The sequence below is a fragment of the Rattus rattus genome, chromosome 16, assembly GCF_011064425.1.
Source record: "Rattus rattus isolate New Zealand chromosome 16, Rrattus_CSIRO_v1, whole genome shotgun sequence".
Lineage (NCBI taxonomy): Eukaryota > Metazoa > Chordata > Mammalia > Rodentia > Muridae > Rattus > Rattus rattus.
In genome coordinates this window covers 23,352,846-23,369,624 of record NC_046169.1, presented here as the reverse complement: position 1 = coordinate 23,369,624, position 16,779 = coordinate 23,352,846, and the positions used below count along the sequence as shown (strand labels likewise).

The 16,779-nt window shown below is 45.9% G+C and overlaps 1 protein-coding gene across 2 annotated transcripts in view; it reads left to right on the top strand.

Moving 5' to 3' along the window:
• Window positions 1-16,779, top strand: part of Caln1 (calneuron 1) — a 462,493-nt gene that overhangs the window by 226,143 nt on the left and 219,571 nt on the right. For both annotated transcript variants that reach the window (XM_032886858.1, XM_032886859.1), the window contains one exon: window positions 7,323-7,466. In XM_032886858.1, the coding sequence (XP_032742749.1) occupies window positions 7,323-7,466 (144 nt within the window). The remainder of the gene's footprint in view (window positions 1-7,322; window positions 7,467-16,779) is intronic.

Genomic DNA, 16,779 nt, shown 5'->3' with positions numbered 1-16,779 from the left:
GTCTGTGGCAAGAAATTTTAAAAATTAAATTATTATTCTATTTTTCATTTTCTTTTATGGTGATGTTGCAGGGGTGGAGGGCAGATATGAAGGGACAGGGAGATGAGTGGGACTGGGGTGCATGATGTGAAATTCACAAAGAATCAATAAAAAGTTTTTTCAATGGTAAAATGGTTAGCAGTGTGTATGTGCTGGGCTCCTTACAGTGTTCACATGCAGATTCCGTTCCATAACACAAGGTACAAATGTGCTCTTAGTGATGTAGTTTATGAAGTGCCCTATCTTTCTCTGTGATGGTTACGTCTAACTCTTAGAATCATATGGGCAGTCTGGCAAGAGAGTATCATGAAAGATTGCCTACATAGGGTTGGACTGTGGGGGTAGGTCTGGGGGGCATTGCCTTTATAGTTAACTGATATGAGAAGTGCCCACTGTGGGCAACATCATTCCCTAGGTTTAGGTCTTGTACTGTGTAAAGGTACAGGTGGGGCTATGAATAGATTAGCATGGATGTGGTTACTGCTCTTTTTCTTGACTGTGGATGTGATGCTACTAGTGTCTCAAGCTGCTGCCATGACCTCTTTGCAGTCACGGGCTATTGACTAGAATTATGAACCAACACAAGCCATTTCTTCTTTAAATTGCTTTTTAGAGGATTTTTTTTATCACAGCAACAGAAATGAAGCAAGAAGAGTACCTATTGCCATCACAGGTATCACTTCTGCAGCTTGGGAAGGTGCCTTAGAGCCCAATCATGCATACAAGACTGGAAGGGAAACTGAGTCAAGCAAACAGATGCAAGCACAGCATGCTCGCCTAACTCTGAGGCACAAGCAACCCTAACCCCTTAGAACACATATGCACATGTACATGCACACACATGCATGCATGCATACACATGCACACATGTGCACACACACCCAGAGACACACACAGACACACACGCTCACACATGCATGCATGCATACACGTGCACGCATGTGCACACACATCCAGAGACACACACAGACACACAGACACACAGACACACAGACACACAGACACACACACACACACACACACACACACACACACCACTACCACCACCAAAGAAAAAATTACCAGTAAAGAGTAAGCTCATTTATTCCCAAATTCTAGAGCCATGGTCCCCACTTGGCATGGAAGGAAAAGCCAAAGCAGAGCCTACTGGTGCTGTGAGTCAGACACAAAGGGGTTCTGTCTGCTCCAGTGCCTCTGCTGGTTTTACGAGATCATTCCATACCGTGTTCTGCTAATAGGAATAAAAAGAGGCAACACATTACCTGTCTCCTCCAGTCTGGCTTGCTTTATCCTGCAAAGACTGAATTTCCAGGAGCTCCGAGTTGGGGTGTTAGCCTTGTGTTCTGTTTGTCTCCCCCATTTCTTGGCTCATTTGAAACCAAGTGAAGTCGTTGGATGCTCCCATAGGCACATGTGTGCAATGCATTCAACATATACAAGATACGTAAACAAACACAGAGATGCAATGTACACACACCACACTTTTGTCAGTTAGAGCGAGGATCATCTAGTTGATGAAGTTTTTACCATAGATAATCAGTGCCCGTGTCCTGACAGTCTGCCTCACAAGCCAGGTCTAGGCAACAGTCTAATTAAAGACATCGTTAATGGTGACAACCAGAAAAGTGAGATTCTTGAATAAAATAGCCTCACTGGGGAGAGGTATAAAGAGGTCCAATGAATCTGCAGGTCTGTCGTTAAAGTTGTGACATGAGGGTTAGATTTGAAGAGAGGGTGGGACGTTTGCATATAGCAAGGTAGCATCCAAGCCATCACTGACCTCTCATTTTCTAGGTTTCAGCCTCTCCTGCAACGTGGTCTGATAAGTGGTTAGAAATACCTGGCATCAGTTCCCCAGCCTCCTTTTTCCCTCAGCATGAGACTCCTGGAGAGAGTCCATTGTTCCAATAATCTGGTAGCTAAAAGGAGAGGCACAGTGTCTCTTCAGAATAGTTCCCCTCCTGCCACGATGATTATAGGATCCAAGGACAGCAGTGACCTACTGACCTCTGGCTACAGAACCACTCCTCACCAGGGTACTCCGTGTAAGGATCCCGGCTGCAGTTCATAGTGATATCTGGGGCATGTAGAGAGTCCACAGGAGCTCAGTGGGGCTCTGCCACAGACAGACTCATAAATATGAAATGTACCCCCAGATGGCGATGCTATTCGGGGATGTTCTGGAAACTTTAGGAAGTAAGACCTAGTTAGAAGATGTAGGTCACTGGGGGCAGGGAGTTGGGCCTGGGATCCTAGTAGGTATACTGTGACCGACTCCTTGTGTCTCATTCTCTGCTTCCTGGCTAGCTGAGAAGTCAAGAACTCTCCTCTGTCACACAGTCCTGACACCATGATTTATTTTATTTTATTTTTATTTTCATTTTTCCACTTGCCCAAATGCATGGGTTTAAGTGATCATGGGTCTAATCCAATGAAATGGAGAGCTATTTCTATCTGTCGATCATGCTGATGATAAAACTTACTAATAAGAAAGGTGTACTATGTACTTTTGTTACTGCTATGACAAAATATTGGATAAAAAGCAACTTAAGGAAGGCAGGGTTTACTTCTGATCACATTTTGATGGTACAGTCCATCATGGTGGGGAAGGCATAGTGGCAGGAGTGAGGTAGCTGGTCATGTTACATCCACAGTCAGGAAGCAGAAAGAAATGGATGGTGCTCAGTTCACGTTCTCTTTCTTATTTGGTCCTGGACCCCAGCCTATGGGATGGTGCCTCCTACAGTGTACAGTTATTCCTTCAATTAAATTGATCTAAACACACCGTCAAGACAAGCTCAGGGATGTATTTCCTAGGAGGTTTTAGATCAAGTTGACCATATTAACCACCACAGAAGGGAGCTACCCTGTTTGGTGCTATCAGAAGCCTCAACAAATGTTCCTAGTTAAGTGATAATGGTGTCATAAATACCAAGGAAGAAGTAGTGCAGAAAAAAAGATTCAATGGGCAACTGTCTATCCACAACTCCAGCCATGAGCCCTGTCGTTATCTCCCATGTTCTTCTGTTCTATGGTCTATTCTCTCACCAAGTTAAAAATGCCACCACTGAGGCTGGAAAGAGATTATAGGTATCCCACTGTTGTGGTTCACTTTTTCAACTTGACACCGTTTAGAGTCATTTGATTAGGATGTCTCAACAGAAGAATTGCATAGATCACATTGGCCTGTGGTCATGTCTGTGGAGCACTGTCTTGATGGCTCATTGATGTAGGAGGGTTTGGCCCACTGTGGGTGGCATCATTCCCTAGGTGGTGGTCCTAGGCAGTATACAGAAAGCCAGTTCTACAGCGTAAGCCTGAGAGTGAGCCACAAAGCAACATTGCTTCATGGCTTCTATTTCAAGTCTCTGCTCAGACTTCCCTCAGTGATGGATTCTGACCTGCAAGTGTAGACTAATTAGCCCTTTCCTCCCCTAAGTTGCCTTTGATCTAAGTGTTTTTATCACAGTAAGAAAGAAAACTAGAACACCCACTTTTCAGATGGAGAGAGTGATGCTGGGGTCTGGACCAGCTATCTTAAAAACACTTTGGGACATCATGCCTGTGCATCCTGCTATCTCCGGGGTCTGGAGTCAGGCTGCATGTGGCTCTGGTGTTCTACAATGTTCTTTGCCATGGCCACGTATTTTCGGTATCCCTGAAACTGGAGAGGAGAATGTGAGGAACTTGGGTATGTTGTACTGATGGGAAAAGACTACAAAAGTAGACAAAGAATTTGGGTTTGACTGAAACTTGATTTTATTCTATCCATGGAAGAAGGGAAGGCTGGAGTGGGGTGCAGATTAATAACGTATGCACGAGAACACAGGCTTCCTAGTCTCTCAAAGTCTTTAATGACGTTCATGGATCCACAGAAAGGAGGGCCGGTAGGAGCCAAGGGAGCCTCACAGCCAACCCTGCTCATTTTACACAGGAGCAAATGGAGACCTCTGGTTTTGGCTGCCAGCATAATTAGCTACTAAACCTGGCCAGGAGCCTGGAGTCCTTGCTCGCAGGCTGGCCTTTCCCTCTTCTGGACCCACATGTGTTTGCAGAAAGCATTCCACATGATAAGCTAGTATTAATAACTGGTAAAAAAAATAACTACTGGTAAGACATGATTTTTATTTTCTGAGGTTTATCTGTAATTAATGTATGCCTGTGTGTCTATGAAAGAGTATATATACACAAGTGCAGGCACTCTCGAGGGCCAGGGGAAGATCTTGGGTGCCCTGGAGCTAGAGTTATAGGTGCTGGAAGTCGAACGTGGGTCCTCTGTAAAAGCAGCAAGCGATCTTTAACTAGAGAACCATCTTTTCAGCTCCACCATTCTTTTTTATTCTTTAATTTAATCTTAATGAGTTTTATTTAATGTGTGTGGTCTTTTGCTCTCATGTGTATCTGTGCATCCCTTTATGCCTGATGCCCATGGAGGCCAAAAGAAAGTAGCAAATCCCTTGGAAGTGGCATTACAGACAGTTGTAAGCTGCCATGTAGAGACTGGGACTTGAACCTAGGTCCTCTGCGGGAACAGCAAGTGCTCTTAATCACTGAGCCATTTCTCCCAGCCTTTTAGTCCTGTGGTTTTTTAATGTATCGAGACTGAAGTATTTGCAGTAGTTAGTCTGCTAGCTCTCTGCCTAGGGCTCCCTACTGTATGAGTGAAAAAATACATGGAGATGGTGTGTGTGTATGTGTGTGTGTGTGTGTGTGTTTGTGTGTGTGTGTGTGTGTGTGTGTGTGTGTGTGTGTGTGCTGGCATGCATGCTGGTGCATACCTGAGAATTTTGTAGGTGTCCTGCTCTATCACTCTTTAACTCATTCTTTTGAGACAGAGTCTCTCACTGAACTTGCAGATAGGCTGATGACCAGCAAGCCTCAGCCATTCTCGTTTTTGCCCCCATAGAGTGATGGGACATGCTGGATGTCACGTGGGAGGAGTGAATGGCTTACTGAGAGACAGGCGTTGCTGTGGCCAGCAAAGACATTGTTCTGGAATATATGTATGCTGCCTGGCTTCAACCTAACCTTATACAACCTCTACACAACAAAATCATTTGGGAAGAGAGTCTCGGTGAGGAGTTAGCATGATTAAGTTGGCTGGTGGGCATGTCTGTGGGGGAATTGTCTTGATTGCTAATTGATGTGGGAAGGCACGACCTGTTCTGGGTGACACCAGCTGATGGGCTGAACCCTGAGCTATGTAAGTCTGAGGAAAGCCCGCCGAGCATAGCTAGGAAACAGGAAGCGTTAGAGCATTTCTTTCTTTCTGTTCTTGACGATAAATGACTTCTGCTGCTGGACGGCAATGATGGTCTTTGACCTGGAGCAAAATCTCCGAACAAGTCCTTTCCTCTCTTATATTGTTTTCGGTCACGGTGTTTTGTGACAGTAACTGAAATGAAATAGAGACGGAGGGGACTTGAGCAAGGACAGGAAGTTGTCTGAAGAGGAAGCTCAGGGAGGAAGAGTGAAAATCAATCAGAAAACAGCCCTCAGGGATGCCAGGAAATCTAATCCCCTGGAATTCCCAAATGCTTCCCTAAAATGGATTCCTTTAGTGTGGTCGAGTTAAGGGTCTTGAAATAGAGTGAGTCCTGGACAAGGGATCTTGGTGGTCCCCAAATCCAATACTAGCATTCGGATGAGAGGGAGGTGGGTTTGTGGGAATGCAAACTGTGACAGCCACTGCAGCCACACGGAAGGTCCTCCGCAGATGAAAGACAGTGGCTGGGAAGATGGCTCAGTGGTTAAGAACACATACTGCTCCTCCCAAGGATCTAACTCCCATCCCCAGTGCCCACAAGAGGCAACCCACAACTGCCCATAATTACAGTTCCAAAAGATCAGATGTCCCCTATGGCCTTCTCTGGCACCTACACCCATGTACACATTTTCTCCTGCACCACAAACTCATAATTTACCTTTTGACACAGTAGTATTATTCCTAGGTATTTGCCCAAAGGGATAAAAATCTGTCTGTATATCACAGCGAAACCCACACATCTATGCTTGTGGTTGTTCTAGTTAAGATAGCCTGAAACTGACCCAGCCTCTTTGAGCTTCTACAAGCGATGAAGGAAGTGTAGAACAGGTACACAATAGAGTATTCTGCTCCCATGATGAAGAACTGAGTTGTGTATTTGGGGGCTGAAGGCCTTCGCGTTAAGCCTGGCAGAGAAAGACAAATATCGCAGGCTTGGGTGCTCCTGAGCGTGCAGTCGGCCCCCATTAGCACTGAGCCTGTCTCTGCATCCTTCCAAGGCTGGATTCACAGGAGCAGTTCCGAGCTGCTGCAGGTCCAGTCTCCTGATGCACAGGACGCACCTCTTCTCTTTAAACTGCGATGTCAAATTCCTCACGCCCAGGGAGAAAGTGATTAAAGTTCTTTCGAACCTCTTTGACATTCGTGTTGAGCTGCGAATGTTTATACTCATAAAACAACTGCAGATCAGAGGGACGGAGTAGAAACAGCGGGACGCTCACCTCCTGCCCTCTGGGGTTATTAAACACTGCACGTCTCCAATAACAGCAGGGGGACTCTCACGCACTCTCCCCTGACCCTGTCATTTCTGTGTACTGTTCCACACAGTCTCTCCCCTTCATCAAAGTGGCTTTCTGCTGGGACCCCTGACTGACTGTGCCTACTGCAATGTGCACAGACACAGAGGGACACCTGCCTCTCGTTTTTCTCCCCCATTCCCCTTTCCCTCCTTTCTTTTCCTGCCATTTTCCCTCTTCCTCACTCTTTCTTTCCGTGTTTTATTTTATAATTATTTTTGTGTGTGTCGTGTGTGTGTGTGTGTGTGTGTGTGTGTGTGTGTGTGTGTGTGTGTGTGTGTACACATTTACAGGCCAGAGATCGAGTCTGGCTTTCTTCTTCATTTCTCCACTTTATCCATTTGTCTATTATTTTGAGACGGGATTGCGTGTAGCTCAGCCTGGTCTCTACCTTGCTAAGTACACTAGGATATCCTTGAACGGTATCCTCCTACCTCCACTTTCCTTCTGAGGGCTGGGATTACAACCAGGCATCACCAGACCTGGTCCATGCAGTGCTGGGGATGGAACCCCGTGGCTTCATGCATGCGACCCCAGCACTCTACTGAACGATCCTCATTGCTACACTCTTTCATAAATTGTTTCATCCTGTGTGTTTAGTCACAGCAACAAGAGGAGGGAGCCTCCTACTGGTACAGCAAGAAGCTACCTACTAGTCACCCGTGGTTTGAATGCAAAGAAGCAGCCACGTGACCTGTGGACTCTCTGCTTTTTACTTGCAGAAATCCGAGAAGCCTTCCGTGTTCTGGACAGAGATGGGAACGGCTTCATCTCTAAGCAGGAGCTGGGCATGGCGATGCGTTCTTTGGGGTACATGCCAAGCGAAGTGGAACTGGCTATCATCATGCAGCGCCTGGACATGGACGGTAAGACCTGCTTAGCACGGCTGTGCCTCCCTCCTCATTCACTGGGTCTGGGATTTCAACAAGTCTCAGGCTCCAAGCCCGAGCTCGGTTTACATGCTAGGAATAGAAACTTGAACTCGGTCTGGGTTTGCTCAACAGGACTGTGTGAGCTCCAGAGGCCAGCTGGGATGGTTTGGGGACAGTTATGGGAATGGATGAAGCCAATTTGGTTGGTGGAGCGGCTAGACCCCTTTTGCCTTTCCCTTCCATTTTGTTTTACCACTTTCAAGGCTGGAGAGCTCAGTGGTTAAGAAGCCATGTCCTTCTGCTCAGATTTGGCTTTGAGCATCCATGTTGGGTGGCTCAACCATCTACAACCCCTGCTCCAGGGGGATCTGACATCTCTGACCTCTGTAGAAGCTACACGGATGTGTCTACATGCTCATGCATGTGAACATACGCAGACATTTAAAGATAATGTAAATCTTATTTTTCCATTTTCATGCATCTGGTATGCATGCGTGTTCCATGTATGTGTTTGCAAATGTGTGGAGGCTTCAGGTTGATGTTTAGAGTCCTCTTTTATGGTTCTCCTATCTTGTTCACTGAGGCAGGGTCTCTGAATCAAACCCTGAGATCCTAATATACCTACTCTAGCTAGCCACTTACAGTGGGAATCCCATCTCTACCTTCTGAATCTAGGCTTACAGGCCACAACACCACACATATTTTATGTGGGTTCTGGTGCTCACGCTTGGGGGGCAAGCACTTAACCACTGAGCTACCTCTCTGGCCCATACCTCCCATTTTAAAAGCAGCTTGTGTGTGTTTGCACACATGCATACATGGGTTTACACATGTTGATAATGTGAGCACATCTGAGCATGTATGTGTAGAAGGCAGACGATTAGAGGTCAATCGAGTGAGTCTTGTTCTTTAGGCTCTACTCACCTTAATTCTCGAGAAAGGGTCTTTAACTAGGGACTCAGCATTCACCCACAGGTGATCATTCCCTATGGGATCCTCTTGTCTTCACCCCTTCTATGCCTACAGCTTTAATTTTTTAAAACTTTCATTGTGATGATCTGCATTCTGGCCCTCATTGTTGCAAGGCAAGTACTTTATTGACCAAGCTGTCCTCAGAGTTGCCAAAACACAGCTGTATCCCTGGAACTTAGCTCTTTCCACAACTTGCAGGGAGCAAAGCTGGTAGGAGACTGTCCTTTCTCCAGCACTCACTACTGCTTATATAATATTGGGGAGGTGCCTTGTAAATCTCGTGAGTTTCAGGAACTTCCTGAGACTTGTATGTTCTTTTTAATTCCTGGGTCTTAAGAACCTTCTTCCAGAGTGCAGTATTTCAGTTAGGAGGAAATAGCTACAGAATAGGAGCTTACCAAATAAGATAACAACTATCACAGCCAGGCCTGTTGGTACAGGTCTGTCATCCCAGCTATTTGGAGGTTAAGGAAAGATGACTGCAGAGTCACAGCCAGAGTCATAGCAAGCTGTCCTGCTGTGGTGCTTCGAATGAGAAATGTTCCCTATAGGCTCATGTATTTGAACACTTGCTTCCCAGTGGGTGGAACTGCTTGTGGAAGTTATGGAACCTTTAGGAGGTAGAGCCTGGCTGGAAGAAGTACATTACTAGGGACCAGCTTTGAAAGTTTATAGTCTCTCCCCATTTCCAGTTCACTCTGTTTCATGTTTTTGCCATTTAAGACGTAATCGATCAGCCTCCTGCTCCTGTACCATGCCTATCTATCTGCTGCAGTGTCTTCCTACCATGGTGGGCTCTTATCCCTTTAAATTGTAAACCAAACCAAAATCTTTCCTGAGTCACTTTTGTTCATGGTGTACTAGCACAGCAACTAATCCACCTGACTTCATCTCCCTATTTTGGGGTCCTTTTCTGACTTTCTGCAGTGTCGGACTGTGACCTGGTACTATAAGTTGAAACCAACCTCTCCTTCCCTGAATTGCTTCTGGCCAGAAGGGTTTGTTTTTATTTTTAATCCCAGCGACATAAAGGAAACCAGAACAATCTGGTAGGGGACGACTTGTTTGGTCTATACGCCAGTTTTCAGTTTAGCTTCCTCCTGTGTCCCTGCAAGATGTGTTAGAGAGGACAGCGACAATGGAGACCATATGGTGAGTGAAGTGCAGCTGTGGACGGTGAATTTTGTTTTCACTTCAGAGCTGCTCTATCGGGGGCATGCATTGTCTGAGCAGTCTCTGATAAATGGTGACTCACTGTGGAGCCGCAGGCCGGATGCGAGGATGCTTTCTATTGTCGCGATAGTTCTGGAGTGCCAGGGCAAAGTGCCTACGGCAAAAACCTCTCCTCCCTTCGCTCCTACCCTCATTTCAGAGGGACCCAGAAGGACAGTTTCCTACTTGAAACTTTTATTTAATTTTAATTTTTTTTTTTCTGGAGACAGGGTCTCACCTTGTGTCCCCGACGAGCTTCAAGCTCATGGCAATTCTTAGGCCTCAGCCTCCTGAGTCGTGGGAATCCAGATGACATGGCGACAAAGCCGACTCAATAAATGTGTTTGGAAAACACCATCGTTTATAGATCTAAGAAGGGGTTGCAGAGTTTTGGTTGAAAAATCTCTTGAAGCCGGAGAAGTGGCTCAGCAGTTAAGACTGCTTGCCGCTCTTGCACAGGACCTGAGTTTGGGTCCCAGCAGCCACACTGCACAGCTCATACCACATAGAACTCATGTGCACATAGCCACATATATAGAAAGGGGTATAGAGTGGCTGGCTGGTCATGTCGGATCATGGCTGTGGAGGCAGGAAGCAGAGAGATGGAGGCTGGCGTTTAGCTCACTGTCTGCTTTTTATTCCATCCAGGACCCTGTCTACATTTAGGATATGTCTTCCTGCCTCAGTTAACCTAATCTAGAAACTTCCTCTTAGACACACCCAGCCGTGTGTCTCCTAGACGGTTCTACATTAGCGGTTTTTGAACCTGCGTATTGTGACCCCTTTGGGTCGATTTGTAACAATGGAAATACATCCTGCCTATCAGATACTGGCATAACGATTCACAACAGTAGCAACATTACAGCAAGGAAGTATCAACAAGAATGGTTTTATGGTTGGGGGTCACCACAACCCGAGGGACTGTGTTAAAGCATTGGGAGGGTTGAGAACCACTGCTCTAGATCCTGTAGAGTAGATAAGGTTAATCATCACACACAAGGGGCTGGAGAATTCTCATGATACTGAAGGTCCCATCTGGCTGCATGCCTGCTGGGTCCTATAGGACTTTATGTGCAGACATTCCTCAAGGAGCTCAGGAAGACAAGCTCGGTCGCTCGCTCCATCTGTGCGTAAGAGATTCTTGACTACCACCAGCTCGCTCGTAATTCGTCAGTCTTACGAATTGTGCTGGCGGAACACTGAAGCAAATGTTTAGAGACTTTCTATCAGTGTATGTCACCAAAGACAACTTACCAGGTATTTTGCAAAGAGCGAGCAGGTAAAAATAAATGCTTTCGATATGATTTGATTTGATTTGATGTTGAGCTCTGGTAATTTTGGAGAGTCTTGCTCTGAACCTCAGGCTATCCTGGAGCTCACTCCATAGCCCAGAACTCGCGATTTTTCTGCGTTCGTCTCTCAAACGTGTGCCACCGTGCCCAGCCTATACTGGTTCCCTTTGAGAAGCTGACTTCCTTTTTGTGTATGTGAATATGTGTGTGTGCGCATGTGTGTGCGCTGATGCCCATAAAGGTCAGAAGACAGTGCCCAATCCACTGGAGCTGGAGTTCCAGTTGGTTGTAAACCGCCATTTTGGGTGCTGGAAACTGGGCCCCAGGTCTTCTGCAAAAGCTACAAGTTCTCTTAACCACCAAGCCATCTTTCCAGTCTCTTATTTACTTTATTATTGCTTGAATCGAGTATCTTATTTATTCTTATTTAGTAAGTTCAAACAATACATCTTGATTGTATTCACCCCACCTTCTCCCTCCCATTCCTCCCAGATAGGTCCAACAGCCACCCTCCTCCCTACGTGTCCTCTTTCTTCTTCCTCTTCCTCCTCCTCTTCTTCTTTTCTTCCTCACACCAAATCCAATCAGAGCTGCCTGTGGGATTGTTGGCCCATGCTGTTGCTTTATCTTTTATAGGAAACTACATTTTTTAAAAGGCACAGCTTCCTTAAAGATTCAAATTTTGTTGCCTAAACAAATGTACTACTGACTATATGACCACCGAGTAAATGTGAAAAGAGTAAAGTGTTTTTGTTCCCTTAAAGCCTGGGTGGAGGGGGAAGTATGTGTCTGTGGGCATTTTATTACTGAGGCGGTGACAGGAAGTTTCTGGGCTGCCAAGTTCTGGGGACGGCTGGATTGACTGTTCTCTTAACGAGGCCCTTTGAGCCGATCGGTTTTTTTTTTTTTAAAGAAATTAGAATGTAGTTAGAGTCTCCTCTCCTCACTTCTGGACCTGGGCATCGGCCCTAGCAATTTGGTCCCAGGTTGACTCTGATTAAGGTAGTTCTTTGAGGTGGAGCATGTGGGATGGCAGACATTTTTTTACAGGGGTGATGCATATACACATACATGTACACATACACATACACACACACATATACCTATGACCGGGGGAGAAAGTGATGTCATTAAGGGGTTTGCCTAAAATATAGTGACATTTGTGTTTGCAGGATAAACACAAATTGGTCCTGGTTTATTAATTTCTTGCGTTTTAGTTAAAAATTGAACGTTTAAAGGGGCTGGGATGAGAGATAAATAAGGAAAACTAATTATCATGTAAGCATGAGCACCTGAGTCCAGTCCCTAGAACCCATTAAAAAAAAAAAAACAAATATCATCGTGCATGGTTGTAATCTCAGGGCTGGGAACACAGAGACAAGTGGATCCCTGCGGCTCACTGGCCAGTCAGCCTAGCCGACGGGAATGTGGCCACATGGGTACACGTGTGCGCCTGCGCGTGCACAGGGACACACACACACACACACACACACACACACACACACACACAGACACACGCACAGTGAGATGACCACGTCTCTCTAGTTCTAGACTCTGGCTTCTGAAACAGCAGGAAATGTGGCCATGATTAGGTGCAAATCTGCACCCCACATTCACCGTCTCTTTCTGGGGTGCCTGCTGGTTTGCCCGACAGTGAGATCATGGCTTCACAGCACGAGGCCTTGCTGGAACTGACTAAGCTCATCTGTGCATGCCAAATCCTCACATATGGTTTTCATCGGGGGCTCGCAGGCAGCAGGGTGCCTTGCTGGCTGCCTTAGAACAGTAGCCTCTTTGGCTTGGGAAACTCGTTGGATATCTTCCACACAAGCACAGCCAGACAGTCCCAGAGGGTGGAATAGAAGACCCGCATGAAGGTCTGGAATTACTCTTCTGGTCTGAAGCCAGGTAGCTGTCAATATTGAGACTGACTTGTGTGTGTGTGTGTGTGTGTGTGTGTGTGTGTGTGTGTGTGTGTGTGTGTATGAATCTTGTATGTTCTAAACTATTGTTCAGAGTTAAACAAAAACTCAAAGCTTCTGTTCATTGCCCAGGGCTTTCTTTGGCTTTTTACTGGAAAGGTTCTTTCTTGGACCTTGGACTCAACTGTTCATTTTCACCTTGTGGTGGATTGCTTTGATTGTCAACTCGACTGCATTAAAAAAAAAAAAAAGCCTCGGGGTGCATCATGGGAAGTGGCTCAGTCAGTGAAGTGCTTGCTTCACAAGCGTGAGGACATCAGTCTGACTGTCAGAAGCCACCTTAAAAAGCCAGGCATGGTAGCATGGACTTGTAATATGAGTATCATGTAGGTGGAGACAGGTACATTCTTAGGCTACCTGGCCTAGTCAGATTGGCAAGTACCAGGTAAAAGGGAGAGACCCTGTCTTGAAACAGACAGATAGACAGATACACATATGCATTCGAACACACACACACACACACACACACACACACAACACATACACACACACACACACACACACACTTACTATCCTCCTCCCCCCTAACAAAAAGCCACCCAAGGTATGGATGGGTTCTGGCTGCCACCCAAAGCATACACATATGCATCTGCACATGCACGCGTATATGTATCTTCACAAACATGTACACACATATATGCATACACTAGGAAATGCCCAGGGAAATACATGTTTGCCTATATCTACAGTGTCATTTCCAGGGAGATAGAGCTGATGGGTAAATGGCCTTCCCACCACCCCCTCTCTGAATGTGGGTGGCACTGTCTGCTGGGCTGGAGTCCTGAATTGAATAAAAAGGGGTGAAAAAGAATGAACTCAACTGAGAACAAGCATTCACCTCCTTCCCTGCTTTCCGATTCACCCAAATGTGATCCAAGAGTCTCCACTCCTCCCACCATGCCTTCCCCAATGTGATGGACTGTCCACCCTCAAACTGTGAGCTAAAATCCTTCCACACTGAACGAAGTTGGTTCCTGTCAGGTGTCTGACTACAGCAACATGGACAGGGAGATAACATTTATGAACCACCCTTGAGGAATTGACAGGACAGCCATGCTGAGAACTACCTCAGCTTGCCATCCTAGCTACCTAGAGGCCTGAGGCAGGAACATCCCAAGTTCAAGATCAGCCTGAGCAACTGTAGAAAACACCAATGGAGGGATGAGGTTGTAGGTGACTGTTAGAGTCCTTGCTTAGGACACACACAGACACACACACACACACACACAGACACACACAGAGACACACACACACACACAGAGACACACACATACACAATCACATACACACACACACACTGTGGGGGGGGCGCTGAATCCTTTCATAGATGTATGTGGAGAATGGGTGCCTTAGACTCCCCGTGGGCTTTGTTGATCCCTATACACCCAACTCAGATCCCAGGCCTCAGAATAGCTACTGTAGCTCCTATGGGTTTTACGGAAGAATAAAGTCATGGTATTTTCAAGACTTGAAGGATACTTTTGACCTCTTTCTGCATTTTTAGTGATTTTTAACAAAACAAGTTGGTCAACTGGAGTGAGCCAAACTAGCTTGGAGGAAAGTTTTCTCAAATAATAGAGCCAGCAGCCCAGGGCCCTTGCACCCACTTGCTCGAATTTTGTAATGAAACCCTCTCTCCTCCAAATAGCCCCTTGTTCTCCTGTGGCTAGAAAACAAAAATTCACCTTTAAGAGGAGAATTTGGGGTGTGGGCTGTGTGTGTGTGTGTGTGTGTGTGTGTGTGTGTGTGTGTGTGTTGTACGTGCATGTACATATGTGAGTGCCTGTGTTTATGTGCATGCATGTGCATACATGAGTGCCTATGTTCATGTGTATACATGTGCATATATGAGTGACTATATTCATGTGCATACATGTGCATATGTGAGTGCCTGTTTTCATGTGCATGTATGTGCATACGTGAGTGCCTGTGTTCATGTGCATGCATGTGCATACATGAGTGCCTATGTTCATGTGCATGCATGTGCATATGTGAGTGCCTGTGTTCATGTGCATGTATGTGCATAAATGAGTGCCTGTGTTCATGTGCATACATGTGCATACATGAGCGCCAGTGTTCATGTGCATACATGTGCATATGTGAGTGCCCGTGTTCATGTGCATGTATGTGTGTAGAGGCCAGTGCAGATGCCAGGTGTCTTGCTGTATTGCTTTAAACCTCATTGCTTCAATAGACAGTCTGTCACCAAACTGGAGCCTCACTGTTTGAGCAAGGCTGACTGACCAGTGAACTCTTGGGATTCACCTGTCTCTGCCTCCCCATGCTGGAGTTCAAGTGACACATAGCTATGCCTTACTTTTGATGTGGGCTCAGGGGATTCGTACTCATATCCTCCTGCTTGCATACCAAGCACACTTACTTATCCAATGAGTGATCTCCCCAGCTCTAAATTTTCTCTTTGAGCCAAGCACAGCCTTTGTCTTCCTCCTTCCTGATTTATATGTGGTCCCTTTACATTCTAAGCCATCCTCATGCTAGGAGTCTGAGAATTTGTTTTGTCTCCTAATATGCTTACAGGTTTTGTTTATTTTCGTTTGTTTTGTTTTAGCTTCGCCACTGCCTGAGGGGTGAAATTTCATTCGGCTCTGTCCAATTTAAAACAATTTAGCTGATGTCCATTATGTGTGTACTTGCTTGTTTTTATGGTGGGTAAATAAGTGGTGGGTAAATTCACTTTGGGGTCAATTTTGAGACAAACCACTGAGATCATGAGGAAGAGAACTGTGGCTGGGATCACAAGAAAAAGTAGCCATGAACTGGCAGATCCTCTGTGAGTCACTGGTGTTCCAGTTAGCCTCAAGTGTCAGGTCCTATTGTGCTCCATTGTGCTCCATTGTGCTCCACTGTGTACCTAGAGTTTTATATGAATGAGTTGATGAATCTTCGGTCTCTGGTTGTACTTCTACAGACCTTTCAATTATGGAATATGTGCTTGGTACCCGTCTCGTTGCCCTGTCAAAATTCCTAAGAGAAACAACTTAAGAGCGGAAGGATTTATTCTGACTCACGGTTTTAGAGGGTTCTGTCCACCACTGTGGTGAATGCTGGTGGGATCCCTTAATGGCAACATGAGGTGTGTGTTCTTCACATGGCGTCAGACCAAGAAGCAGAGAAAACAGGCCTGGGATGGGTGCAGCATTCAAAGCACAGAGCTAGGCGGCTGCTGCTACTGGATTGCAAAGCTGTCTTCTTCGCAGTTTCCTTCCTTCTTTCTTCCTTCCTCCTTCCTTGTTTGCTATTTCCTTCTTTCTTTCCCCCATACTCTGTATTTCTTCCCTCTCTCTAACTCTCTCTGCCCCAGTCTCTGTTACTTATTCCCTTCCTCCTTTCCTCCTCTACTTCTTCCTTCCCTTCCTTTCTTCCTCCCTCCTCCCTTGCTTCCTTTTCTCCTTTATTATTCTCTCCTTTCTTCCATTATCCCCTTCTCTCTGTCTGTCCCTCACTCCCTTTTATTATTTCTTTTCCTACCTTCCTTCCTCCCTCCCTCCCTTCCCTTCCCTCTATCCCTTTTTTCCCTCCCTCTTCTTTCCTTCTGTCTCAGGGTTTCCATTGCTGTGAAGAGACACTGTGACCAAGGTCAACATTTAATGGGGGCTGGCTTACAGGTCCAGAAGTTCAGTCCATTATCTTCAAGGCGGGAAGCACGGCAGCATGTGGTGTGGGATATGCTGAGAGTCTACATATATTTCTCCAAAGGCAAACAAGAGGAAACTGACTCTTCCACACTAAGCAGAGCTTCAAAGCCCGTCTTCACAGTGATGTACTCCTTCCAATAAGGCCATACTGACTCCAACAAGTCCACACCTAATAGTGCAATTTCCCATGGGC